The 27937-nt window shown below is 44.9% G+C and overlaps 1 protein-coding gene and 1 long non-coding RNA gene across 3 annotated transcripts; one reads left to right on the top strand and one right to left on the bottom strand.

Annotated features, from left to right (window-relative positions):
• Window positions 1-1108: 1108 nt before the first annotated feature.
• On the bottom strand, window positions 1109-11636 carry LOC308179862. Its single transcript, XR_013940640.1, has 4 exons — window positions 11498-11636; window positions 5812-10962; window positions 5267-5411; window positions 1109-2353 (listed from the first exon to the last, which is right to left on the bottom strand). It is a non-coding gene; the product is annotated as an uncharacterized lncRNA (long non-coding RNA).
• Window positions 11577-27453, top strand: PRKAR1A (protein kinase cAMP-dependent type I regulatory subunit alpha). 2 transcript variants are annotated; one of them, XM_080560611.1, is made up of 12 exons: window positions 11577-11719; window positions 12214-12281; window positions 13673-13851; window positions 18820-18993; window positions 19615-19706; window positions 19987-20048; window positions 20584-20630; window positions 21306-21464; window positions 22153-22213; window positions 22494-22615; window positions 23186-23267; window positions 24975-27453. In XM_080560611.1, the coding sequence occupies exons 3-12, from the start codon at window positions 13675-13677 to the stop codon at window positions 25145-25147; spliced, it is 1149 nt and encodes a 382-aa protein (XP_080416737.1). In that variant the 5' UTR covers window positions 11577-11719; window positions 12214-12281; window positions 13673-13674; the 3' UTR covers window positions 25148-27453. The 2 variants fall into 2 exon arrangements, with proteins under 2 accessions (XP_080416737.1, XP_080416738.1); XM_080560612.1 differs by lacking the exon at window positions 11577-11719 and adding an exon at window positions 12023-12072.
• The last annotated feature ends 484 nt before the right edge of the window (window positions 27454-27937 follow it).

The following is a 27937-nucleotide window of genomic DNA, read 5'->3' as shown; positions in this document are numbered from 1 at the left end:
GTTAGGTCAGGTTGGGTTTGGTTAGGTCTGGTTTGGTTTGGTTGGGTTAGGTCGGGTTTGGTCAAGTCAGGTTGGGTTAAGTTCGGTTAGGTCAGATGAGGTCAGGTTTGGTTGGTTTGGTTAGGTCCGGTTGGGTTGGATTAGGTTCAGTTAGGTCAGGTTCAGGTGGGTTAGGTCGGGCTGGGTTAGGTCGGGTTGGGTAAGGTTGGGTTAAGTTTGGTTAGGTCAGGTTTGGTTGGTTGGGTTAGGTCAGGTTAGGTGAGGTTGGGGTTGGGTTAGGTTCATTTAGCTTGTGTTGGGTTTGGTTCAGTTGGGTTAGGTCAGGTTGGGTTGGGTTGGGTTGGATTACATTCGGTTTGGTTGGGTTCGGTTAGATCGGGTTAGGTTCAGTTGGTTTAGGTCAGGTTTGGTTTGGCTAGGTTGGGTTGAGTTGGGTTGGGTTGGGTTGGGTTCGATTAGGCTGGGTTAGGTCAGGTCAGGTTAGGTGTCAGGCGGTGAGGCCCTGGCTCGAGCAGAAGCTGTGGGTGCCCCATCCCTGGAGGGGGCTTCGGGCAGCCTGGGCTGGTGGGGGGCTGTAAGGGCCCTTCCCACCCAAACCATTCTGTGATTAGACACTAGGGGTGAACAAACCCCGTCTTGGCAGCGCCGTGTGGTGCAGGAAGGGCAGCGGCAGCCAGCATCTGCCTGGGGGCTTTGCATCAGGTACTGGAGACGTCCCCGGGACGCGGGGTGCAGGGGCACGCAGGAGCCACCATCGCTGGAGCTTCCCGGCTCCCAGCTGGGCAAAGCCGTGGCTGACCCGGTCTGCTGCGGGTGGCAACCTTGCTCATCACAGAGGCTCCAGAGGCCTCTTCCCTGCAGCATTTTTTCATGATAAATGAGACAAAGGAGGTACTGTGCTGGAGGGACAAGGTGCTGGAGCATGAAAGGGGTAAGTGATAGGAGGAAAACTTGTGATGATGCTCGGTCTCACTGACTGCAAAACAAGACAGTCCTCCTTTCAGGGAGGTTTTTTTTTTTCCCTCACATTGCAGCCTCCTTAGTTAAATGGGGCTTTGAAGAGTCTTTTAGTTCTTTACAGAATTTACAGCCTAAGCTTGCTGCATTTGTGCATGCAGAAAGCTTTATTCATGTGATTAATGCCACTGCTACCTTGTGGGGTCGGATCTACCAGCAAAAACACACAGAAAAGTGGAGCCGGTCTCTAAATGACAAACGTTCTAGAAGTCAGTACAATGACATTAACAGTGCACAGGAACGCAGGGGCAGAGCCTGCAAACCCCCTAATTAGATGAGTAATCCTCATGTGAGTGCTGAAGTCATTGGTCCTAGATCACTTGATGTGCACCGCAGGACTTTTGGAAAAAGACCCACATGCAATACCATCTAAATGAGGCAGATTCCGTGTGGACGCATCCATCTGCCCTGATTAATCCCCCTCTGCAGCATGTGGGCCTTCGAGTGTCCATAACATTCCCCTTTCAGAATTCAAGACCTGCAACTGTGAAGATGATTGATTTCAGGAGGAAGTATGAAAACAGACAGCTTTGAAAGAGCGCTGGCTTGGAGCGAGGCTGGTAGCAGGCCGTCCCTGGGCCATAGAGCACAAGAACTGCCCTGCAAAGTCAGCAGGGGAGCCATTTAAAATTCATCATGTTTGGGGGGAAAACATCATCTGTTCATAGGAGCCTGGTGAGGAGCGCTAATAAAGCTACAAATGAAACAGAAAAGCTGTTTCTGAATGGCCTGAGACTGTCCCTGTGGATTCGGCATACTTTGGTTTTGAAATAGTGATGTCAAAGGGAAAGCAGGGTTGGGGAGCAGGAAAAAGTTTGTTGTTTTTTTTTTTTAAAAAGGGAGTCAGTGCCTTGTATTTCAAAAAAACAGTTTCTGAGCAACTGCCATGGTTGGATGTTTGCTGCTTGGGTAATCAGACAAAACTACCATGAGCTGGTTTTAAAATGAAGCCTAGATAAAGCAGAGCCACAGAAGCATCCGAGGCTTGGGCAACAATTATTTTTGTAGCTTGACTGATGCAACCAAGTTGGTCAATCTTTCTTTCGGCTAGCTGCCTAAGAGGGCTATTTAATCAGCAGAGATGGGAGAAACAAACTGTTCTTGTCCTCTGCTGCAGTGCAAAAACCTCTGGTGGCCTTTGGAATGGGTGTTCTTGAGCCCAGCTGTGTCACAGCAGTGGTGGTGGCTGTAAGACCAGGACAAAAACGGAGCAAGCTGCTCCTCTGTGTGTCAGTGAAGTCGCCTCGCAGGAGCTCTTGGAGATCCCAGGATCAGGGCCTGAGTTTTAGGCGTGAAATTGAAGTTGAGGTGCCATTTGAGGAAACTGCGGGTCTTCCTGGTAAAGATATTAGGTGTCTCAAATGTAAAGAAATTGCTAATTTCTGGTTTTCAGGACAGAAAGAAAGACAGCTTTGGAAGGAGGCAGTAGTTAGGGGCCAGGGGCTGAATTCCTTCTTGGGATCTGGTGATATGTCACATCTGGGGAAAGGGGTCTGGCAGGGACAGCAGGGTGTCATGCCAGACACCGGAAAGATAGCTCTTGCTCTGATGCGTGCATTTGCTGGGAAGAATACATCAGGAGCTGGCTTCCCTTTCCTGACCTTCCTTTTCCCGACCTTCCCTTTTTCCTTTTCCTGTGACTGCAGCGACTACGTCAGGTGCAGTAATTTTTGACAGGAGCAACCTCAGCTCGGTCATTAACACTAAACCCAGGCCAGAGCGTGGCCATCTAGTTGTGAATGTTTTTCAACGCAGGAAATGCTGTAGGACAGCTGTTGGTTTGCGTTCTCCACCCCGGGGTGCAGGTATTCAAGCCCTGAGGAGGAAATGGGGTAAAGAAGCTGGGAAACCGGGTGCTGTGCCTCGGAGGCCCTCTCCCAGCCAGGGCATTCTGCATGTTGCTGTTGGACATGAGGAGGGTTAGGTGCCTTTTGATATCTTTTAGGCTTTCCCCTGGTTCAGCGTTGAAATTCCAGCCACGCTGCCCTTTATCAGATAAAAGCCTGCTTACTAACGATAAGTCAGGTATTTGCATGAAGTGTGCTACAGAAAAAAGGTCTTGGCAGGGGCTGAATGTGCTGAATATCCTTCACTGGTATTCATGATAACCATGAGGGTCTAGAGCCTTCCAGGGAAAAAGCAGGCAGGAGGGAACAAGCAAAAAAAAAAAATAAGATTTTCTACTGAGAGCAAGCACCTCTCGTAGCAAGAAACCATCGTTGGTCTGTGAAAGGAGTGGGGAGAGATCACACACGCTCTTTTGCTTTGCCCTTGCTTATCACCCTTACCCACTGGTCTCATGATTGAGGCAGAGGAGGAAGAAGGGGTTGCAATGCCTTCTTTAGGGGTTTAATAGCATGAACTGTTGAGTACTAAACCACCAGCCCGGCTGCTCCGGGATCTGCAGGCAATAAATGCTGCCATCTGGTGCCCCGAGCCCAGATGCACACACCGTTCGTGCTGGGCAGGCATCGGTACACAGCAGTGCTCCTGTACAACCCTTGCTGAGTGGGGAGAACACACTTTGGTTACCTTCTGGAGCATCCAGTGCACTACCTGCACCTCTAGCAGCCTTCGGTATTGCAATAACCCTGACTTCAGAGAGAGCTGAGTAGTCCTGCTAATAATATTTTATGTACAGGAATGTGGGAATTAATTTATACTTCACATTTTCCTGTTACTCACAGCTGTTTTTTTTTTTCTCTTCTACTGTGGGAAAGTGTGAAGGAAGTGGAGGACTGGACTGTATATGTATAACACCAGTGGCTTTTCCAAATAGATCACTCCATTTAGCTGATGTTCACAATCTTCAATTGCTGCACATTGATGGCTGATAAAAACAATTAAACCCTTTAGAAGTTCCCCTCCTCTGGTCAGGTTCTTTGTTATGATTATAAATCTTTAAATTTTATGTAATATGATCTTTAAGGATTCCTATTTTTTTTTGTCCCTCTACTGCATAGTCTATATTCCTACAGTGTATTTATGCATAAAACATGTTGAATAACAGTGAGATGGGGTGATCTGTTTGTCTTTTTCTAAGACAGTCTCTCAAACGCTGTCTCTCCCAGCCCTAGGAACGCTTCATTTAGAAAGTGACATTTGAGAATATAGTATCAGAACAATGTGGAACTGCTCCTCATAGCGAGACCCTCAGGCCTAGCTCTCCTCCCTCATTAAAATGATGGGTTCTCATTCTCAAACAAATCTGAATCTGTTGCTGAGATGTGTTACACCGAGAGCTCCCCTAGTATATCAGACCTGCAGATAGATGGACGGGTGCTTGAGACGTTGCAGCCCAGCTGGTTTTGATGCAAGCGATGAAGCCGCAGTAACCCAAGTTCCTTCTGCTGAAGATGAGCTCCCGGTCCTGTCACAGCTCCCACAGTCCAACCTGGTGCTGAGGCCAGCTGAACTAGAGCTGACCTACCGAGCCAGTTTTTGAATCTATGTGCAAGAACATTGTTGGCTCCTGTGTCATGAAATTATATAAACCTTCTGGTGGTTTCAAGAGAAGGACTGGAAAGGTCTTGCTCATCAAGCCTTTACCCAAACATCACGCATCCTCTGACCTTCATCGCCCGGATTTTGCTTGTGCTTAACCCCCTCCCAACACAAACTCATGGCCACTCTGAGTTTGGAAGAACCCTGATCATAAGACCTAGACCCTGTACCAAAGGGTCTTGTACCAAATGTAAAAAATCAGGGTGCAGAGAAACAACAAAACGATGGACAGAACGTATTTGTGACTGTTATCAAGCCGACTGGCTTGTCTGCAAATCGGGCTGGATGGATTCTTACCTGGTGTTTGGGGAGTGGGAAGGGGCCACACAGGAGACGTGTGCGCCACGTGCATAAAGAAGTTTAATTGCACTTTGTTTAGTTACAGAAACCAGGAAAGATGCACTGAGTCCTTGAGAGTCACCCTCTGGCACTTACGTCAATCAGGGTGATAGAAGGACGAGAGCTGAGTTGTGTCTGACTCCACAGCCAGTCACCAAAGTTTTCTGGGAGCTTTGCTTCTGGTAGTTTTTCCTTTTCAGTTTTAGGTGCTGACCCTGAGCAAAACGCTGCCATTTACCACGCTGTCGTTTGTCAGCAGCCCTTGCAGAAGTGCTCGCCAAGGTCAAGGTCACTAGCTTGCAACCTAGTGCTGCACCTCCTCGTAAGGTGGATTAACGCTCCTTATCTCGTCCTCACTCTGGAGAACATCCCATTTCCCTGGTTAGGATTAGGAGATCACACTTACCCTGGTAACAGATTATCTCGCTGGAGGCTTTCACAAATTGGCTCGCTGCACTGCTCGTAGCAGAGGTACGGGCTGGGTCGCTCATCTTTGTGCACGCCAGGGTCTTTAAAGTCTTTGGAGCGTCTTCAGCTGAGAACCACAAGACCTGCACCACGGGGAGCAAAGGGGTTAGAACTGGAAAAGGGGGGGGAGAAACTTTTGCACAGCACTAATTGTAATTCCTCTGTAATTACCTAAAGATGAAAGAATGTTCTGACCTGAGAGATCAGAACGAGAACATTGTGAAAGGGACAGTGGGAGCGCACAGAGCGGCCCTGACGGAGGGGCGGGCAGGTTCCTGCACAGCCTGGTGTGACCAGAGCAGGGGGCACCTGCTGAGTGAGACCGGAGGGATAACACCTGGAGATGTAGGCTCACCTGGCCACGCTCCTGGCGTGTCTGTCTGCCTCGCGATCTGGGCGGCTTTGTCCCTTTTCGTGCTAGAGGAGACAAGGAGGGGCTTTGAGGAGAAACGGCACAAAACGTTGGTATAATAAATACATTACTGGAGCACGCAAACGTTGCATGAGCTTGGATTCGTCCTCAGTCCAGAAAGAGCTTTTATCCTCCCCCTGCTGCGGGAAGACGAGTGGAAGGGAGGCTGAGTGACTTCCACAAGAGGCTGGAAATCAGTGGCAGAGCAGGAAACTAGACGCACGTCTCTTGATCATCGTGCTGCTTCACATCCAAGGGGTACAGCTTAAGAGTGAAAAAGGCCAAACTGCGTTGCTGTGGCACGCAGCACATGCCAAGCAAGCCTTAGCTGACATTTCCAGGACCTATTGTTTTTAAAGTGGGTTCCTTCCATCTGCAAAAATGTTCCATTATCTTGTGGGGAGGGAGCAGTGTCTGAGGCGGAGGAGGGAGGCACAGACTTGCATCACAAATCGCTCGTTTCTGTGGCCGGTTTGTTAGATGTCAGTCCAGACATTGTTTGGATGTCAGTCCAGACCACGAATGGTGGATCTGACCATGATGTGTTTACTTTGCCACCTGCTTTCAGAGACAAGCACATAAGCAAAGGACTGTTTTAAAGGTTTTTGTGTGTATTTAGCTTGCAGCAGAACTGTGTCACAGATGATGCTCTGAGAGGGAGCTCTCCCCAGACTGCTTTTATGTTAAAAGCGAGGGAACTGAGGATTCTTTTCAACGGAAGCATTTACATTCTATTGCAAAACAAACAGTGGTAGTACTTCACATGCCTTCTTGGAAAAGAAGTCAACAGTAGCTGCTCACTATCTCATTGCTCTTTCATTCGGTTTGCGTCAGAGACCTTACAAGTCAAGAACCACATTTGCAGCTGCTCGGGCAGTTCCCGAGCTGCTGAGGCTGCCCAGAGGTTGTATAAAGTTAACAATGCAAACGAAAGAAGATTTGCATAGAAATCGCAGGAGGCAGAAACCTGCTGCTCTCCCTTCCCATCTCCTCCCCTCTCTCTGGAGGACCGATCCCCACCGGATCTTTTTTTTGTGGTGTTTCAGTTGCTGCTTTTTCTTTCCCGGTTCTCTGCCCTGCATCTGTTTCCCACTGCGTTTATCCTTGTCCCCACTCGGAGCTGAGAGCCCTCGAAGTCCTTCAGATGTGTGCACAGACCCCTGGGCAGGGAGTTTCCATTAAATATCGTCAGGACTTGCCTTTACTGGTTAATCTAGGAAGGGTGCTTAGGGACTTCTTGCCCTGCCGCTGAGGTGCAGGTTAATTGCTAACCGAGATGCAATCCCATAAGTCAGGAGAAAGGGAGAACGTGGAGTTCAGGTTAAACGTGGTTGAACAGCAGGCAGAACACAATTATCAGCATTTAATCAGGGTATCACGGCTTTTCCCAAGTGTCCCTGAGCCCATCCTTAAACAAACACGGACAGGAGCTAGGTGACATAGCTCGGATAATCACGCCACCCCAGCTGCGTTGCCTTCCTCATGCTGCTGAGCTGTTTAGCATTGTCTCAGGAGGTAAAACGTTCCCAGCGTTGCCCCATGGGTGTTGGAAACCTTCCCGCTGGGAACCACGCCGAGCGTCTGAAGGGCTGTGTTGCAGCAGGCACGTCTCGCAGATGGAAGCGGGTTCCCTGGCTGGCCTATCTTTAGGATCTGGGCACTTCAGGGCATTTTTGCCTTGGCTCTTGGTTACTCTGCTTTGAGACTTACCAGGCGTTTTCTTCTTCAAAGTAACATATGGAAATGATTTGAGATCTGCTGCTCAAAGCAAACTGGTTCTGCAGTGGAGACCATTTCTCACAGCTCTCTGCCCCCGTTGATGTGTGGCAGGACCAAAGCTGGGATCCGTGCACCATCTTCCAGGGTCCGGGCAGGTTTTTAGCCCCCAGCACAGGTGATGACGGGGTTAGAGCAGGAAGCTCAGGTGGCGTTTGTCAGATGGCACGGGTTGTGATCGTACCAGTTCCTTGCTCTGCATTATTCCTCCTTCATGTGGCAAAATGACAGATGTTGACACCGGGTTGATTCACACTGCCACTCATCCAGAAGCTCAGGCCACCTGGCCAGCGTTGTGCATCGCTGTGTGCAAGCACCCTTCTGCTCTCCTTGCAGGCTGGTAAACTGAAGTGTCCCACCGAAAGCTGTCAAGTTCATACAGACAGACAATGCCAGAGCTTGGCGTGGAAACCAGGAGCCCTCAAACAGTCTCTTGTTAAACAGTATGAGATTTTTTTTTGTCTTTTGGCTCCAGATCTATGGATCTTTCTAGGAATCACACTGTATCGGCTCAGTGGGACACGGTGTGCAGCAAGAGACAGTTACTTGCTACGCTTGTTAAAGCTTAAACCAAATTACAAGAAGATATATCCAAAGTACACAGCGTGAACTCCACCTCTGGCACTGCCAGGGTCCGCAGTGAGCTCACAGGTTTTTCGTCCTCTGGCTGTGATTGCTGCTGGATGTGAATTTGAGGCTGTTGGGACTGCCGTCAGTTTCTGCTGGTAGACGAAACCTTCCAGTATCACTAAAGCTCTTTAATTCCCCGTTCCCCCCAACCCCAAGGCAGCGCACAGCAGCGTGCATGTTGGGCTGTGCCTCTTTGGGTTCTGCTTGTACATTCAGGATGATTCATTGACATCATTTACATTTAACACGGCCAACGGGGGGGGGGGGGGGGGGGGGGGGGAGGCAAGGGGGAACAGACACAGGCTGCCTCAATCTGAGCGCTGTTCGATTCATTTGCTTTCAGTCCCAGGGGCTCGTTGAGACGGTGGCACCTCATGGGCAGATAATGATATTAAGTTGGGATGGTATCCTCGGTAGAAATCCCTGCTGTTATAACTACCGTGCGTCATTCCAGATACCCGCAGGCCTTCTTAATTCCGCTGCCACTGAAGAACCTACCGGGAACCTTTTTTTCTTCCGCGCACACAGCAGGGGTAGACGATTTCTGTGCTTTTATTTCTCATTGTGGCTCATACAGCCTTCTCTTTCCTGACCTCCCCAGTCACTGCCCTGCTGGCAGAGCGCGATTGTTCATGGAGGTATTTCTTCTGGCCTAGTGATGGATTTTTATTTTTATTTTTTTCCTTTCAGATGGATCCAGTGACTCCTCAGCCACTTCAAGCTGTTCTTCGTGTCCCGTTAACACTGCTCCTTGTGCCCCACGCCATCGTCACTGGTCCATGTGCAGCCTTCTCTCCCAGCTGCCTTGGCCTGGACCTCCGTCCCCTTGGCTAACCTGCTGTGCCAGCCTGCTCTCGTCGGCCTCCTTGGTGAACGCCGCAACGCTTTATGCTTGTAGGATAATTCCGAGTCGGTCAGTATCTCTCTGGGATTTGTATGATTGCATGGTGGTAAACAGAGTACAAAGCCTTGATTTTTCCCTTCCCAGCGACCATTCTCAGCTTCTATTACTGTTGAACACCACGTTGATAAATGGCACCATAAAAATTATAGTAATAAATTTAGTCTTTGTAAGAACTTCTGGGAAGCTTTGTTAAAAAGCAAACAAATCTTCCCTCGTGGGATATTTCAGATGCTTTTAACAGACAAATTTATTGGTCTTTTATGGGACCAGGAATATGTCTCCGACATGACTTAACGCAGAATGGAGGTGAGCGAAATGCCTAAGAATGATGAGGTGGCATTATCACTCAGCTGGTGAAAAGAATCGTGATGATCTTGAAGAGGGCTGCTGGTTTTAATAATGAAAATAGTGCTGTTGAATCCCTCCTTGTGAAGCTGAAGCAGAAGTGGCTAACGACATAAACCTAACACACAATACTGTATAAAAATGAGTGGACATACCGCTCCAGGTTCTCCAAGGTAACCAACTCCTCTTAACTTACAGGGACTTAAATACCTTTGGACATTCTGGGCCATGGATTCCCACACATCCACAGTGTCTGTCCTTTTAACTCCTGGATCACGAAGAAATAGCAACTGTTGTTTGAAACCAGTTCTAGGCTTGACATAACTACTGACTCCTGTGGGTGCTGACCAAGGATGAATTTGACCTGTGATACTTGCCTTTGCCATTTTATTCCAGAATCAGCCTAGAAATATTATACTTCAGGCAGTGTTTCTTGGTTTAAAAGTGACAGCAATCAGGCTGCTAAAATCCAGGAAGGCCTGTCTGCAGCTCTCCGCAAGTCCACGCTGCGGCACACGATGATTCACAGCCCCTGCCTGGGCCTGGGGAGTCATCTCTCCTTGCCCATTCTCAGACTCCGCTGGTATTTACCAGTGTAGGAAAATGAACGGCTCACCACTAAGAGCGTGTGATGGTTACCATCACTGAAATCACTGCCATGCTTAACCCATGATGCTTGCCATTGGGGTTGGAGCAAGGACTGACTTGTATACCTTTCTGAAAAGGACATTATAAAGTGGTGCTTGAGGACAGCTTCTGTTACAGGTTAGATGAAGCTGAAGCAGAAAAATGGTTCTATGGAGTTCTTAATAAATGTAACCAGGAGGAGCTAGTATGGTTCTGTGAAAGCACAGTCCCCACCTTACCCCTCCTCATGGTGGCTCGCTGGCCCCGCTCTCTCTTAGGCTTGCGGGGGTATGTTCTGCTGGCAGGCCGGGCAGCTCTCCTCCGTGCTTCAGCAGCCACAGCCTCGGGCAACAGATTGCTTCATGAGAAACTCTAACGCATGAAATTGTTTGAAATGAAAGTTGTGGGAACAGTGCTGATGGTAATGCAAGTTATTTACTCAGGAATGTTTATTATTTAATTAGACAGTTAAGGCTGGAGTTTGACTGTAATTCAGACCAGACCAAATGAAATGGGGTTTTGTTTTATTTTCTCTTACCTCTTTAACAGCGCAAGAATTAACGCATGAATATGTACAAACATATGCTTATGAGAAGCAGGATTTAGCTTTCAAAGATAAGTCACTGCTGACTCACAGTGAAGGAATTGTACATGGTTAACACGAGGAACCTCAGGTTGGCATCACAAAGGCTGCTTTTGAAAGCCAGCTCTGTTCCCTTTATTAAACTACCGCATTGCCATCTGAACTCTGGCTCCAGAGCTGAGGGAAGGATTGCATCAGGAGCATGCTGCACAACAGTACGCTTGTTTTTCTCCATAAAGAGAATGTTGCGGAACAGGTCTTACGCATGGGGCTGAGCCTTGTTCCGGATGGGATCCCTTCCAAAACACCAGGACTCGTCCAAACAGGGAGGAGTGAGATGTGACAGTGACAGGCGGCCTGCAAAAAGTGAAGATAAAAAGGAAAAAAAAAAATAAAGAAGTGTGTAGGGGAGACTGCACGGAACTTTTTTCAGTGTTCAGAAAAATCTGTTGGTTTTGTTACAGAGGGTTATCAGCTGAGAATGTAGTTTGTTATCTATTTATAATGTACTGTACTCTGTGTGACCGATATTAAGGATTCCTTACAATTCACATTGAGATGGGCTTGATTTTTTTGTAAAACCTCATGCTTTTGGCTTAGTGTCAGAAACTCCTGCACCATGGCTTCTGATTAACCCCTAACCCACAGAAGCCTTCAAAGAGTGAAGGAGCGTGAACTCGGCGGCTGCTTGTGATCTGTCACAAGCGTCTCCTAGCCTCAAAACACGCACGAAATACCAGAAAACAAATTTTTCTGTCACACAACCCCCCCCTGCGAGGTAATGGCGGCCGGCTCTGCCCGCAGCCCTCCCTCAGCACCCCGCGGGCCCCACCAGGCGGCGCCCGCTCCCCTCAGCAGCCCATCCCGGGGCTCCCCTTAAAGGGGCACTCACCCTCTCCGCGAACCTTCCCGTACGCTAACCTCGCTGTTAGCCCGGCCCCTTTAAGGTTACCATGGCGACCGCGCTCGGGGCGAAGAGCGAGGCGCATTGACGTCACGGCGGGCGGCGGTTGGCCGGCGCGCTCCGTTTCCGTTGGGAGCCGTCGCTGAGGCCGAGGCCGGGCCGGGCCGGGGCCGGGGGGCGCTGAGGGCCCGGCGGAGCCGCCCCGCGCAGGTGGGCGCCGGGGCCCGGCCCGGGGGGGGCTCGGCGGGAGCCGTGAGGGCATTACGAGGCCGGTGCGAGGCCTCGGGGCCCGGCCCTGCCGCCGGGAGCGGCCCCGGGCCGGCAGCGGAGCGGGGGGGAGCCCCTGCGCTGCGGGGCCGCGGGCGCTGGGGGGGGCGGGGTGAGGGCCCGGGGTCGTTATTTACGTATTTATTCATCTATTTATCGTTACCTTAATGCCTTCGATGGCGCGGAGGTGCCTTAATTAGCGCCGAGCTTCATTAAGTAGCGCGCGCGCGGCTTCGTTAAGCAGGGCCGGCCCTCGTGAATTGGCGCGGATCGTCGCTAATTAGCGCCGACCCCCGGTAATTAGGGCTGACCCGCGTTAATTAGCGCCGCCCTTCGCCCTTCACAGGCGCTGGAGCTGTGCGGGGCCCTCCTTAGCTGCTTCGAGGGCCTGTCAGCTCCCCGAAGGCTCTCTCCTGACTCCATTTTTTCCCTTTCAGAAGCAGATCCTGGGATCAACGTGTTCGTGTCGTGTGTTCCTGAGCCGCTGCAGCTGTCCCCGTAGCAGGTAACTGTCTTTATCTTTCATCAAAAATGCCCTGAGAAATGGCTTCCTAATTCTTCACCTAGTGCTTTATGAAAAAACAGCCTGAGGTGAATGTATTTTATAAATATACGTACATACAAATATATTAAAAATTGTAACTGGAAAGGAAAAAAAGCCACGCTGTTTAAGAACGCTTTCATGAAAGTGCTTCAGCTGACACCGTAATTTTAAAGTCACCTGAAAACCTGGTATCATAATGGGTAGGTCTAAAGGTGTGCTCCTGATAACTTACAGCTGAAGAAACGTTTTGGGGTTTGCAGTGAAATGTTTATGAAGTGTGGAGCAATTCAACCCGGAGAGCAGCTTTTTAGGAGGAACACTTCTAATTCCATAACTTTCATTAACGAACTGCCTTGGTGCTTGGTGAACTTGCTCTGATTTGACCTTACCGTGTTCCACGTTTCACTTCCTAATGCCTCTAATGCTTGCCTCTCAGATTCCCAGCTTCCACCCACCTATCTCCTGAGCGTAATCCCCTTGACCCCGTGTCCTGCTTTCAGCTGGGACAGAGTTAATCTTCTTCATAGTAGCAGCTACGGTGCTGTGTTTTGGAATTAGGAGGAAAGTGATGGTGATAACATGCGGCCGCTTTAGCTGGGCAGTGCTTCTACGAAGCCAAGGGTGTTTCAGCTTCCTGTGCTGCCCTGCCAGCCAGGAGGCTGGGGGTTGCAGGATGAGCTGGGAGGGGACGCAGCCAGGACAGCTGGCCCAGACTGTCCGGATGTCCCGGGCCTCGTGGCGTCATGCTCAGGGATAAAACGGGGGCAGTTGGCCGGGGGCTGCTGCTCGGGGACAGGCTGGGCACCGGTCAGCTGCTGGTGAGCAGTTGCCTTGTGCATCACTTGTTTTATTTGTTCTTATTTTGTCTTTGGTTCTCTCCCCTGTCCCAGTGGAGGGGTGGAGAGTGAGTGAAGGGCTCTGTGGTGCTTAGCTGGCTGCTGGGTTAAACCACCCCACACAGGCCACGCAACGCTGCCTCTAAGTGAGCCTCCAATCCTGCAAAATCTTAGATTTAATCAGCAGAAAGTTAAGATGGAAACCTTTCCTGACTAAGTGCTCAGAGGGCTTGGGTTGTTGAAACTTTTCCAGCTCAAGCAAATGTTCTTCCTCTTCTGCCTGTGTCTACAGAGCATCCAGATTATTTTTATTTCTTCCCAGGTGCTAAATAAGTTCATAACTTTTTCTCTCACAGTTTAACTTCGTCATACAGATAAAGGTGGCTTTATACTCTGATATCAGGAAGATGATAATGCAGCATCATTTTCTTTCAGGCAGCACAACATGCCTGACTATTGGGCAGCAGCATCCTTGCTTCCACTAATTATTTAACCTTCTCTTTCTCTTACTTTCAGCAATGGCAGCTTCTAGCAGCAGCAGCAGTGAAGAGGAGCGTAGCCTTCGGGAATGTGAACTTTACGTCCAAAAACACAACATCCAGCAACTCCTAAAGGATTGCATTGTGCAGTTATGCACCGTGAGACCTGAACGGCCCATGGGATTCCTCAGGGAATACTTTGAAAGATTGGAGAAGGTAAAAATAAGTGCGGTGAGAGAAGGAACAACCTAAACTTACGCCATCTCAGTGTGATGTAGTGACTGAGGCTCAGGTCTGGCCTGTGTTCCTGTTGGCTGTTTGGAACTTGAATTGATGCTTTTGGAGAACCAATTTTCTGTAGTGTTTTTTGTTAGCTGATCATGGTGTAAAAGCACCTCTGTCATAAAAAAGGACTTGGCAAGAAATAAACTGGCAAGGAGACTTACCTACTTTGGATGCAGATGTAACCCCAATCTAGTATTTACTGACAAGCTATAGGATGCGAGGTCCTGTCTGTGGTCAGATATCCGTGGTGTGTGACCCCTGTCGAGGCTGGCAACAATCACTGGTTTCTTACATCAAGACAAATTGTTTACATTGATTCAGGTACAGCACAGAAGTAGTAGGCCAGTTGTAGTTACCCAAGCCTAGCTGAAATCAAATGGAAGTATTTGGTTTCCAAATTTGTAGGAGAGCAAGCCTGTTTCTGCCTTCTGCTGGGAGTTCAGTGTTACTGTCACAGCTTTGTTGGTGCTCTTGTTTTTCCTCAAGGTCTCTTTGGTGTTTTTGTTGTTGGAAGCATTCTGTGATCTTGGGAACGGAAAGCCTTCTGTCCGTTCAGTGCTCCTATCTGAAACAACTTAACGTTCATTGTATGTATCGTTATCTAGCAGATAGGAGAAAAAGCTGCTATGAAAATGTGAGGTTTTTAAGGGCTCCTGCAGAGGAAAGGCTGGCCATAACCAGTGTGTTCAGGATATGGCATCAGTAAATAATGTAGCTGTGACCTTATGCAGCAGTCATTTGCAGGTGCTGCTCTACCTACTTGTCTTATGCGGGAGCTGTATCTTTGTCTTATTTTTTTATTCTAGGTAGTTATTACTAATTGCTGAAGTAAAGAAGGAAGATTAGCGCTAGAGATCATAAGTATGTGTAGTGGAAGGAGTCTTCTAATAGAAGTGTTCGTGGCAGATAGTAGAAAATGACTAAATCCTGCAGACTCACCTCCTGTAGCTCGCAGTGTGTTTGAGGAACATTTTTGCTTGTTAAATGGACAAGAACTCTGTAATATGTCTGACTTTTTTTTTTGTGGTAACATCTTGTGTACATTCTCTTTCAAAATCCCGGTAGCAATCAGGTTCTTAAAAATCCTTTGTCCCCACCTGTTACCGTATATTCCACCGTATATTCTTGGGTTTGAGCATGGATAGATTCTAAAGCTTTTTGTATCAATGTTTAAGGTAATATAAAAAATTCTCACTTTAAAAAATATCACAGTAAACTGACTGACTGCACTTAGAATAAGCTGTGAACCAATCCATGTGTAGGGATATAAAAAGAGGAATATTTAGGTTCTTTTCTATAGCAGACTGATGTTCGACATACAATATTTAGTTTTAAAGGGAACTTAATTTGCCTTTACGTTCAGGGCTAGGCTTGTCGTCCTGGTAGTCACGTGTATTTTGGAGTTGAATAACTCTTGACGTTTTTGTTCTGGTGCAAATAGCCTGTCTGTGTACTCTGTCAGCCTACAAGGAAGCTGAAAGTAAAACTGGTTAGGTAATGTTTATTCCCCTCAAATTACTCTTACAATTTTGTTCGGTCTTCTATTATGAGTAGTGTTGGCATGGGTTGTACATGCCAACTAGTACAGCTGTAGTATGGTGAAACCAGAGTCTTTTTCTTCTGAATTTAAAAATTGCTACAGTTTTCTTGACGTAATTTCCCCATTCAGTCTAATGGATTGGTCTTAGTTTGACCAGGTAACGTTGGACCTTAATAGCTATCAGGTAACAGAGCAGTGAACGTCCTGCACTACCTTAACAAGCTCCTCTGACACCCCTGTCTGGAAAGCACCGGTGCTAAGTACTGTTATTAACCAGCTCTAACCTGCTACGTAGTTCTGGCTGAGCAAAAATGTGTGAAACAATCTATTTTACTTCCCACCAGTAACGTCCGTTACGTCTTTAGTAAAGCAGAGCAACTTTTCAATATCCCTTTTTAAATCTGCTAATCTGTTGCACTGAACGAAACCGAGGCTGAGATGCAGTGTGATTAAGTTTTTATTAAGGCTGACTTTTGAGTGAACCTAATTCAAACCCGAAGCTGGGTTGCTATTTTCTCCCTAGTTATCCTGGCAAGTCATCTCTTCGCAGCATGCGCACGGAACTGATTCATTGACGTGTTAGTAAAATACATAGAAGACGTTTAAACACGCTTTTGAGTTTATGTTCTGCAACATTAAAATTACCGCCTCTGAAGCAGTTATAGCTACGATAGGAATTTGCATGTCCTCGTCGGTTATGAAAGCTTTCCCATGAATTTGATTACTGCACGGAGATGAAATGGCACACAATCAATTTGTGGGGCGCTAAGGCTTCTGCTGCTGTGTGAACATGTCTGATAACAGCAGTGCGTGCTAAAAGCTACCCAGTGCTGGGCGTGCTGCGTCATCTGGTTTGAGCTGTGGAAACGTAGCAGAGATTGTTGCTGTCTGATGGACCTGTTGGGTGTACGTTGGACTTCACAGAAAACTGAGGTTATAAAGCTAGTGATTGATGTCTGAGCACTGTACCTGCTCCTCATCACCCCCCTGTGTCCACAAACTCATACCTAAATGTATAGCAGAAATTTTAATGCTGCACCTTTTAGCTTCTGAGTTTTTTCAAATATGTGGAGAGATGGTATGAATTAAGTACAAATTAACCAGACGAAATCAACTATTTCTGGAGCAATGACAGTTACCAGATACCAGGGTACACGGTGCAGAACTTAGTTCTGAAATCATGGTCATCTTCAGTAGCTGATGGAATTCAAATGTGACTATGTGGGGCTCATTACTTTAATATTTCTTACTTGCAACTAATAATTTAAATGGGTTTAATAATAACTATTTCTTATCTGTCAGGAAAAATAAAGTTTACAGTTAGTGGTCATTGACAATAAAAACTTTGTCTGGTCTGCTCTGTCAGCTGAAAGCTCGATATTTGGATGCAATATGCAGGCTAACTTTGGTACTAAAACTCTTTAAAATCCCAGTGATGGTTGTACTAATCAGTACAGAACAAAATTAATACCTTTCTCCAGTGAGCATTTTAGTTCTAGGAGTTTCTAAACTTGAACAAACACGTTTTCTCATACAAATGAGACTGGTTGTATTCTAGGGTACCAGAGAATAACAGCTGTCGCTCCTTTCTGTCAGGGCCTAGTGTGATTTATCTTTGATCCGGTGGCGTAATACGTGTGGTTTAGCGTCAGGAATGATACAAGGTGTATTTTAGAAACATGAATGCATGGAAAGCTGCTGTTAGGAAAGCAGTGAGCTTCTAGTGTGCCCCTACGTGGCACAGGGTTGTCCTGCGATGCATAATGCAAACGTGGGGTGATTTGTTTTGTGGGGGTCACCTTCCTCTTGATACGTGTTTAAATAGACCATCTAGAATAGCCGATATACTTAAATATTTTGTCTTCCCCGCCTGTAACCTTTCTATGTCCATGTCCTACCTTAACAGACTTAACATGATGTTAAAGCTCAGCTCAGGCAGAGTTCCCAGTTGTGCTTTTTCTCCTGGTGCAGTTCCTCAAGCAGGCCGTGGTGCTGGCGAGCCTCTTGTTGTTGTGATGCACAGCTCCCTGGCTCGATGCTACTGAAGTGCTTCTGTCCCGGAGAGTTAGAGGATTTCAACGTTTGTGTGTTTTATGTGATGCTGGAAGAGATCCAGCAGCTGACGTTCACTCACTTTAAAAGTGCCAAGGCTTTAAATACACCTTGCCCCCATCGGATTGAAATGTAGCACTATTTTAATGGACAACGAGCAGGAAGTGAAGTGCCGTTTGACGGATCGGTGCTCTTTGGCTATCCGAGAGGCATAAAATGTAAACTCACTGTAATGCTTATCTGACGTCTCTTTCCTCAAAGTGGTGGTGTTATACATAGCCGCTGTGTACCTCCGGGGAGGAGTGTGGCAGCCAAGCTGCCCAACAGGGCTGGGGACAGCCTTATCAAGGACACCAGGACAAACCCAACTCTTACGCGCCTCGAGTTCTGGCAGAACAGATGACTCCTTGTTCTTTTAAGGCATATCCCAAAACTGTTTCCTTAAAGCAGGGAGAAAGTCATTTGAGCTGCTGTGACTCAAATGCTTTGGCTTTGAGGTTGGCTTCTTTTTTTTTTTTTTGAAGGCAGATCTTACGTACCAGAAGATTCACCTTACTAAAAGAATCGAGTCTTTGTGCGTCAAGTTAGCTAGGCTTTGTTTTACTGTAAGCGTGCTGGCTTTCTACAAGATTACTATGACACAGCACGAAAGGTAACTGAGGGAAGTAAGGAGAAAGTCTGCACAAAGTTGACAGATGTGCAATTTGAGGGGGGAAAAAAAATACTGTTTGGCCTTTAGTATCCTTCCTCCACCTCTTCTGTAAGCAGTGTTCATATTTCTTTCTCCTAAAATAAATGATGGTTACCAAGTGTTGAATTGGTCCATGGCTCTACCTTGTTTCAGAAGGTTCTCGTGTAACGTGTATTTCTGAGGAGTCCTTCTGCCTTTCAAAGGAAAAAAAGGCTCAATACCTTGGAGCTGAGGGAAGGAGCTCCTGGGTTTGGGATATATTTACATCCCCCATATTTGGGAATATGTCTTTATCATTTGCAGATTTTTTTCATTGTCTGTTGAATATACTAGTGGAAAGTAGAATCAAATTTATACCTCTTAATAAATGACACTACTCGTTTAATAAATTAAAATAAACACCATTGTGACATGAATGTTATGAAAGCCATATCTTCTGCCTGCTTGAAAAAGGGCTTTGATCTTGCTTACTGTAATCTCCTTGCTTGCCTTAATGTGGAAGTAAGAGTACACAGGAAGCTCCCTTGCACTGGCAGACTAAATTGGAATGTGATATATAACTGCTCTTTTGCTTTACTGGATTAGGTGACACAGATATCTCTTCCTTCCTGTTCAGGAGGAAACAAAGCAGTTGTTGAATCAACAGAAGTCTGGTTCACGCTCAGACTCGCGGGAGGATGAAATCTCTCCTCCTCCTCCTGTGAACCCCGTGGTTAAGGGTCGAAGACGTCGTGGGGCCATCAGTGCAGAAGTCTATACAGAAGAGGATGCTGCGTCTTACGTTAGAAAGGTGCTCTAATTTCTTTTAAATGTTGCCAGGAATTGGAACTGCAATCTAAGAGTTTACCTAAGACCACTTTCTACCCAGTGTATGAAGTCACACTAAGCTCCTGTGGTCTGTTAAAGTCATGTGATGGCTGTAAAAAGCAGACCTGTGGCTCTGTCACTGGAGGTTAGGATAAACTGGCATTCAGTTAAACCATTTATGTGGAACTTTGACCTGTTCCCTTTGAAGTAATGTGTGTGCACACATATTTATACGTACTTCTAATATACACACCCAGTGCTTCCAGTTATCCAGCAGCTGCAGCAATATTAAGTTTAGCCTAGTGGCAGAGCAGATTTGCTGCTATTCATAGGGAAACAGGTTGAACAGACACTTGCACTCTTGCAGAAGAAACTACAATGTTAACATGGAGTGATGTCTTTTACAGTTCAAGATTTTATTTACCTTCTGTATAAACTGGCTATGAATGTTGACTGTATGTATTTATTAGCTCTACAGTGCTTGAAAGAATCTGGAAAAACTTGGTCAGAGTTTTGTAGCAATTTAATTAATTTATTTATCTTGGGGAATACAAAATTTCTTCTTTAGGAATTTAAACAGTAACTTTTTCTGATTATGTCCTAGGTTATTCCAAAAGATTATAAGACTATGGCTGCATTGGCAAAAGCTATTGAGAAGAACGTGCTGTTTGCCCATCTTGATGACAACGAGAGGAGGTAGGAATAAATCTTTGTAGAAGTCTTAAAGTGTAGATTTCTGAAGAGCTAAATGTTTTGTGACATACAACGCTGCACAGTCTCTTTATAAGTCAGTGTAACAATACAGAGGTTACAGAGGAAGTAGTGGCTGGTCGGAGATGTATGAATGCGTGCACAGAATCACAGACTAGTTGGGGTGGAAGAGACTTTTTAAGATCAGCTAGTTCTAACCTGTCTTCCACTTAGATTAGGTTGCTGCACGTGCTGCAGTTGTCTAATTCTGGGATCCTTCTTTCAGTGACATCTTTGATGCAATGTTCCCCGTCACTTACATTGCCGGCGAGACCGTCATACAGCAAGGCAAGTGGCAACGCTTACATTGATAAATAAGATGGATGTGGTGAGCAGGCTGACCTAGTGATGGTGTTAGCATGTTTCTTTGGAAATAAAAACAGTCTGGCTGTAGTGAGTCTTGCTACATTACCTGGAGCACAGCTCATGCTGTAAAGTAAGGAGTGGAGCCATTGTGGGAATATGCAGTTCCATTGCGTATGTTATTTATTGGGAAGATTGTGAATTGATGGCTCTGTAGAATACATTACGACAGTTTTTGGATCCAGTGTGCCTTTCCAGTGTTCCTGGAAGTGCTGCTGATACACTGCATACCAGTAGATGTCCTCTTTCACAGAACTAAGAGGAGTGTGAAATCAGCAAAATGTGAAATTTCACCCTGCAAACTGTAAAAATTGGTCCCTGCCAACCTCATTACATTCTACACATCAAGGCTGGCAGAGGTGCCAATTTTGTAAAAACACGAATGCTTGCCTGGCTTTACTTTTTTAGTGTTTATTCAGTTTTTTCATCTTCATTCCTTTTTTTTGTTTTTCATCTTTAGGTGATGAAGGTGATAACTTCTATGTTGTTGATCAAGGAGAAATGGATGTAAGCATTACTGGTAGTTTATTAATGATGCGTTCATCCCTAGCAGAAGAGTAGTGTGGTATTTGTTGGCCTCTCTTACAGGTCCTTACTTAGACAGCTTTTCTCTTAAGAAGTTTTTATTGTAGAAGCTTATTTTGCTTTGGAGCTATTTTACTCCTTAGTGACAGCTCAGTCTGGCTGCGCAGACTGAGTGAGTTGTGTTGAGCTTCAAACAAAGGATTCAGATGCTAACAGAATACTAATATTTTGTAAGTGTAGGGTGAGGTCTAGTTAAGGTGTGGGACAGGCTTTAAGAATGACCAGCCTTTTTATTTTCCAGTCCAAACCATCCACAGCTTTCTGTGACAGCCTCTTCTAAGGCCTTTTGAGTTCTCTGCATTTCATAGAGACTTTAAGATTTTATTTCCTACCCAAAGGTCTCTGGAGTTTACGTGTGTAGTCTGTGCACGTGATACAGAGAACAGTCCCTTTGGTAATGAAAAGTAAACTTCTGGCTGGCTTGGGGGGTGTCTCTAAAGTGCTGATGAAACCCCGGAATGGTCCCCTTTTACTGTACAGATGTGAGAATTTCCCTTCACTATGAAGGAAATGCAGGGTAGCGAAAGCTTCATGCTGTCTTCAGCTGGCTTGCAAGACGCTGTGGGCTTTGGCTTAGCACCATGCGCTGCCTTCCAGGTGTACGTGAACAACGAGTGGGCAACCAGTGTCGGTGAGGGTGGAAGCTTTGGAGAACTTGCCCTTATATATGGAACTCCTCGTGCCGCAACTGTCAAAGCGAAGACGAATGTGAAGTTGTGGGGCATTGACAGAGATAGCTACAGAAGGATCCTGATGGCAAGTATTTTTCTAGCTGACACGTGGCTCATGCAATTGGCTCAAGGAGCTGTGTGCTAACCTGGAGTTATGCTTTTCATTTAACTGTTCGGTCAACTTCTGCTGGTCACCTGACTTTCTATCTGCTTGCCTTTTGCTGGGGTTGTTTATTCAAAATCCTGCTATCTTGTGCAATCAGAAAGCTTATCGCTTCTCATGCCCATACGGGAACGGGGCAGGGGATAGCCTTGCATTAGGGAATGAGACAATTCCAGCACTATCGATGCAGCGTAGTTCATTGGGCTGAAAATATAACGCCTGGTTAAATTGTCAGTTGTTTAGATTCTGCTCTGTATTCTGGCTTTCCTATTCTAGCTTTCTGTTCGTAAGTTGTTTGTGTGTGAATGGCAGTTGTAAATAACTTGAGCAAGTGCTGTGAACCTTTGTAAGGTTATACAATAATACGTTAGCAATGTCAAGACCATAGTACATAAGTGCTTTACAAAGGCTGCTGAACTCTCTGAAATATTACCGAAATAATGAAATTTGAAAACACCTAGTTTTGTGGGGCTTGGGGTGTGTGTGACAGGATGCACAATGCCTGGTTAAGCTGTATATTTTTACATTGAAGTTTAGCAGAAACCTCATATCAAACGAGATGTAGACAAAAAAAACCTTACTTTTTGTTTTTTTCTTTTTTCCCCTGTAGGGGAGCACTTTGAGAAAGAGAAAGATGTATGAGGAATTCCTTAGTAAAGTGTCTATACTGGGTAAGTAAGAAGATTTTGTTCTGAAGTGGAATAAATTGTCATATTGCAATTCAGGTGTTACCTAGTGTTATTATGATTACAGAGTATTGTGGTAATCCATGAACTAGACTGTAAAGCCTGTATTGTTTTTTTCTGCATTGTTCCAAAGTAATTCCAATTGAAATCTTTATCTGATGCACAAATGTAACTGTTTATAGGCTGTCTTCTCTGTAAGGACAGAGGAAAAAGTATAGCTTGTACCTCAAAAAGACAATTTATTAACGAGCTATTAACTCTATAGAATCTCTGGACAAGTGGGAGCGCCTAACTGTAGCTGATGCGTTAGAACCGGTACAGTTTGAGGATGGGCAAAAGATTGTGGTCCAGGGAGAGCCAGGAGATGAATTCTTCATCATCTTGGAGGTAAGCAAGGCTGAAAGTCGTCGTGTTTGCTAATATTTTTAACATTGCTTATTTTGCCCCTAAATAGACATTTGGAGAAAAATAAAATGCAGGAATGTACTTTTAGAGAATTCCTCATGAGATGCAATCTTGCTGGACATGCAGAAGCTTATATTTAGCTTGACTATTTTTACAAATGGTACTTCCAGGAAAAAAAAATCTGGCTTAAACCAGTTTGTCCTGTTTAGGAGAGAGGAGACCCATTCTGGATAGCTAGCAATATCTTGCTAGTGGTATCATTGCCTTCTCTTTTTGCTATTTTTACTGTAATATTCTTACTGATACAAGAAAAATGGGAGGAAATCAGTGCTGTGGGTAAGTAAACACCCAAGATGTTTTAAGCTTAAGGAAAAGGGAGGACCAGCTGTTCTTATGGAGCAGTCTGGTGAACTATGCATGAACTGTGAAGTGGTTTTTAAAGACTGAGATATCAGAACAGTTATTTCTGTGAAGCAACTCATTCCTTCTGGAATTCAGTGTCTCAAGTGATATCAGAAATTCCAATTGCTTAATTGCTGTGATTTATTAAAGGGCACAGCTGCAGTGTTACAGCGTCGATCAGAAAATGAAGAATTTGTTGAAGTGGGCAGACTGGCACCTTCTGATTATTTCGGTGAGTTCTGTCGTGACACCTGTGATTACATAAACCACTGTCAGTTTTACCCGTGCTGTGTGGATGACAGTAATGGGATGGATTTGTTAATTGCTGTTTTTGGCTAATTTGTGCTTCAGTCAGTGTCAGGTGAGTATCAGTCACTTGGCATTTGAATGTGCGTGCACCTTACAGAAAAGTAGCCGTGGGTTACTGCACAGACTGGTGGTCATCTGGTCCGAACTCCCTACTCCAAGCAGGGCTAACTCTGAAATTGCATCTTGTTGCTCAGGGCTCTGTCCAGTTGAGTTCCTTGTGTGTCCAGGGATGGAGATCCCACAGCCTCTCTGAGCAATCTCTTCCACTGTTTATCCAACCTCTATTTAATGTTTAAACACTCCCCTCTTTCAAAAAAAAAAAAAAAACAAAAAAACAAAACACAAACAAACCCAACCAACCAAAAAATATTTCTTCAGGTTTAAGGTATATCCTCTCATTGTTTTCTGAATTGTCCTCTTGCAAAAGCCTTCTGGCTGTCTTTTCAGTTTTCCAGCTCTGTAGATGATGTAATCAGCAAATACTCTGTTGCAAGGCCTGAAGTGGGATGAGCTCAGGAGTGCAGTAATAGTGCTGGCTCAGGCCAAAGGTCTGCTGAAAGATCTGCTTAGGGCTCAGTAACTAGTACCAGATGTTTGTTCTAAATTTGTCAAGTTTCAGTCTCTTCTAAGCTTTCCCCTGATGTATATCCCTGAGTTTCCTACTGCTACACTAAATATTACCATTGTGTTCAGGTGCTGCAGATCTGTCCCCAAGGATTTAACTCTCCTTTAGAACCTGCTTACTCTTTTGCAAGCTTGTGTTCTCGAGGCTAGTGAGTTTGGGGTTTTAATTGGGCGCAGAGGAGGAGTTTTTCACCTTTCTTTTGAACATCCCTTCTGATAATACAGGCAAATTTATTCTCTGAGGAACACTGAGTTCTTTCCTCAGTCCTGAATTTGAAGGTAACCAGTCTAACTGCTTAAAGACAAACCAACCTGAAAGTTGATGTGGGCTTTTTCATACTCGCTTCTCAGTTTGTTAGGCATAGCTGTTAACACCAAAGGGAACAATGGCATGAAGAAAGCTTAATTTCAAAACACATTAGTAGTTGTAACAGGTATTTGAAACAAAGCTTTTGTCATGTTTGTGCAGAGCTTATGAAATGGGAATCCCAGGCTTGGAATGCTCATTTTCTACCATCCAATGGCAAGGTCACGTTCTTGATTCTGGCTAGCTAAATGTCAAAAGCTTCTGTCTTGTGCATTAACACTTACTTCAATACCCCACGGTCTTGTCCTGCATGTCCGAGAAGTTTGGGTTGAACAGTAGCATACCTTACATATTAGAAAAATGAGTACTTGGTTAGGAAAATTACATAGTTAACTGAGGTGTGACCCTTTTTCAAATAGAAACTTCAAAGTTTTCTAGTTTGTCTTCAGAAACTTGAATGCAGACAGACTGGTAAATAAAAAAAACTTTAGTCTGTTCATAAAGGTTTCTTTTTTTTTTTTTACACGGGCTTCACACTTGCTTCTAATGTAACTACACAGATACTTGTTCTGATCAGTATTAAAACCTGAATTAACTTCGGTTCAATTCCTGCAGCAGTTTGGAATATGACAGGATAATTTCTTTGGTTCTTTGCACCTTGATTTTTTTAATGCTGTTCACACTTTCCTGTTGCTCTAGGTGAAATAGCTTTGTTGATGAACCGTCCCCGTGCTGCCACAGTTGTTGCTCGTGGCCTGTTGAAATGTGTAAAGCTCGATCGACCCCGATTTGAACGTGTCCTGGGTCCGTGCTCGGATATTCTCAAGCGAAACATCCAGCAGTACAACAGTTTTGTATCGCTGTCTGTCTGAAACCTTCCTCCCTATCAGAAACATGCTTCACAAATGCACACTGCTTTATTACCCTTGTGCAGAGCCACATTGCCACTGGCATTTGCAGCTTCCTGTCTGTTTAAAAAAAAAAAAAACAACAAAAATCAAAAGGTAAAATCGCTTTTCATGGCACTACTTTTAATTTAGAGCATATTAGTTCTGTGCTCTCTGTCCCATTAAATAAATAGAAAAAGTTCTATGGAGATGTTTGCTGTTACGGCTTCTTTCTGTGCAACTGCGTCCAACTTGGGCAAATGCAGCAAATGCAGCCTTGCTTTTCTGAAGAAGAGATCTCCAGGCACCATGCCAATTGCCACAGAGTAAGGAGGTAACTGGGAAGAGGGGGGTGGAAATCTAAAGGTGTTTCTCAAGCTGTTGGACAGACTTTAAGGCTGTGGTCATAATCTGCTGTATTTCTTTTCAAATGAGAACTGCCCTTGTAATTGAGCTTCTTGGGGCTTGGGGTTTTCTTTTTTAACTTTCTGGGTACTGTAATCCTGGGGTCAATTGTGAGGCATCAGCTGCTAAGAAAGCCACAGTTGGAATTTAACAGTATAATTGTTCCTGTGTCTGCTGGTTTAAGGTTGCTTAGTTATGTTTTTGTCCAGTGTAAATCAAAGCTTTCAAGATTAATAGTTCTGGTGAACTACTGCAGTTGTTACTTAATTTGCTGACTTGCCGCAACTGATTATTTCTCTTGTTCTCTCTTTGGTGATAGATTTGCCACTCGAAACTTCCTGTTCAAAGTGGCAAGAACCAAATATTACATGAAATGCCTAACTTTGGTCTCGAGTACATAGATCGATGTAAGAATGGTGCAGCTGTCTAGCTGATATTAATGTTCAAGTCCTAGATTGGTGCAGAAATTGGAAGCAAGCGTTTTATTTCCCCTGTGACTCTTGCTTGCTTTGTATTCCTCAGTTGACTTTTTTTTTTTTAAATGATCATCAGTTCAGGTGACCCTTCGAAACCAGGGAAATTTTAACCTTTGAGTACTTATGGCCAGCATTAGTTGCAGGGGGCAAGATTGCTGGTCCATATAGATGCCATTGTACTTGGTGGAGAATGTGAGGCGGAAAAAGTGAATGTTTTAACTTTCCCGCAGCGCTCAGTTATTTTAAGTATGTTTGTTTTTAAATTCATAATTTTAAAAAAGAATGATTATGAATCTAATTTAAATACAAAAGGTGCATTCTTTTCCTTGCTTATCCAATTTCCATGACACAGATTTCATACTTTTTTTTTCCAAGTTCAGTATGTTGCGGAGTCTTAAATGTATTTCAGTATTTACCAGCTTTGTGTTACATTACTCTGTGCGCACCAATACTTCCCGAAAGTTTTTACTGAATTCCACGGTTCAATAATGGTAGGCAATTTTTAAAGTTTCCTTTAAACTGTAATTTATATAAAGTAGCGTAGGTTTGTATTTGGGAGTGACAGCAAGCAGTTTTGCATTTGTTGTGCAACTACTTTTAATGATGGAGCCCTCATTTTATTTCCTTTCCAAGATGATATGAATGCAAATTCAACAGACTTTCTCCCAGGCATGTCAAAAACAGTCGGTTAATTGATGCTAAATAATTCCGAGGGTATCATGCTTTTACAACAGGTTTCATGGTATTTCCAAACATGAAATTCCAAGAGTGGAATTTAAATGCTTGTGGTTTGAGTTCTCTGTTCAGAAGATATTGAGTAGATGATTTCTGCCAGAGCCCTTAAGGAGTAAGCAAATGCTACTTTTTTTTTTGTTAAAACTGTTCCCTTCAGTTTTGACTCTATCCAGGTTTTTCCTTCATGTGTTCTTCACGTTACTTTAAAGCACCAAAAACTGTGTAAACTAGTTAGAGCTCCACAAAAAAAATGCACATTTTTTTATATAAGGCTTTCTAATCAAGTTTCACTACTGCATCTTTTTAGCTTGCTGTTTACTCCCTTTTGTAGTTTTACCTACAAGATTTTAAGATAAATCAGCTAAGTCTGAGTTAAATATTATTCACAGTTATAGCTTTACCTTTGTGTGCAATTTAAATATGTTTGAAACCACAATTGGCATAGTTTTGCCTTAGCTAACATTCAGGGCTTTAGAAGTAATTTTTTGCTAGTCCACCTTTAGCGAATATATGAAGTCTATTGCCCTAGAAAGCTATAGTCAACCAGAGGACCATTTTTGTATTGTTACCTGACTATATAAGTCTGATTTACTGTATGTGCTAATATATTATATTCCTTTTGTTATAGATTGTCCTAATGGCAGGTAAAGCAATAAAATGATTTAAATTCTTAAATGCAATCAGTCTCTTTATTTTTCCCTCCCATCCCTGTATTGTTTTCCTTCAGCCTTAGAGGATGCCTTAATAATGAGCTGGTGGAAACGAAGAAACTTAAGGGATTAGCTTTGTTAACTCTGGAGGATCGAGTTCAAAACCTAGCTTGTAGCACAACTGAACCATGCCCTCGAGCTCGTGGCGCTTGCTCTCCACGAGCCACCCTGTGCCTCTGACCCAGGAACTTCTGTGGAGTTCTGGCTTTGGGTGCGTGAGATCTGCTTTTGAAAGAAATACTGCTTAGAGGTACCGGCGGCTTGCTTGAGGGTCTCTCTTAAGTCACTTCTGCTGTTTTTGATCTCTCGTAAAGGCAGCTCGTTCCTGGCACAGCCGCTGTTACTGGAGCTCCTAAACTTCTGTAAGTTGTCTGTCCCCATCTCTGCATCATGCCCCCATCTCTGCATCATGCCCTTAGGGAAAGTTTTGAACATCTGAAAAGTAATCA

This window comes from Anser brachyrhynchus, assembly GCF_964034855.1.
Source record: "Anser brachyrhynchus genome assembly, chromosome: 18".
NCBI classification, from domain to species: Eukaryota; Metazoa; Chordata; class Aves; order Anseriformes; family Anatidae; genus Anser; species Anser brachyrhynchus.
The sequence above is the reverse complement of the archived record's forward strand: the minus strand, read 5'-3'. Positions and strand labels throughout refer to the sequence as shown.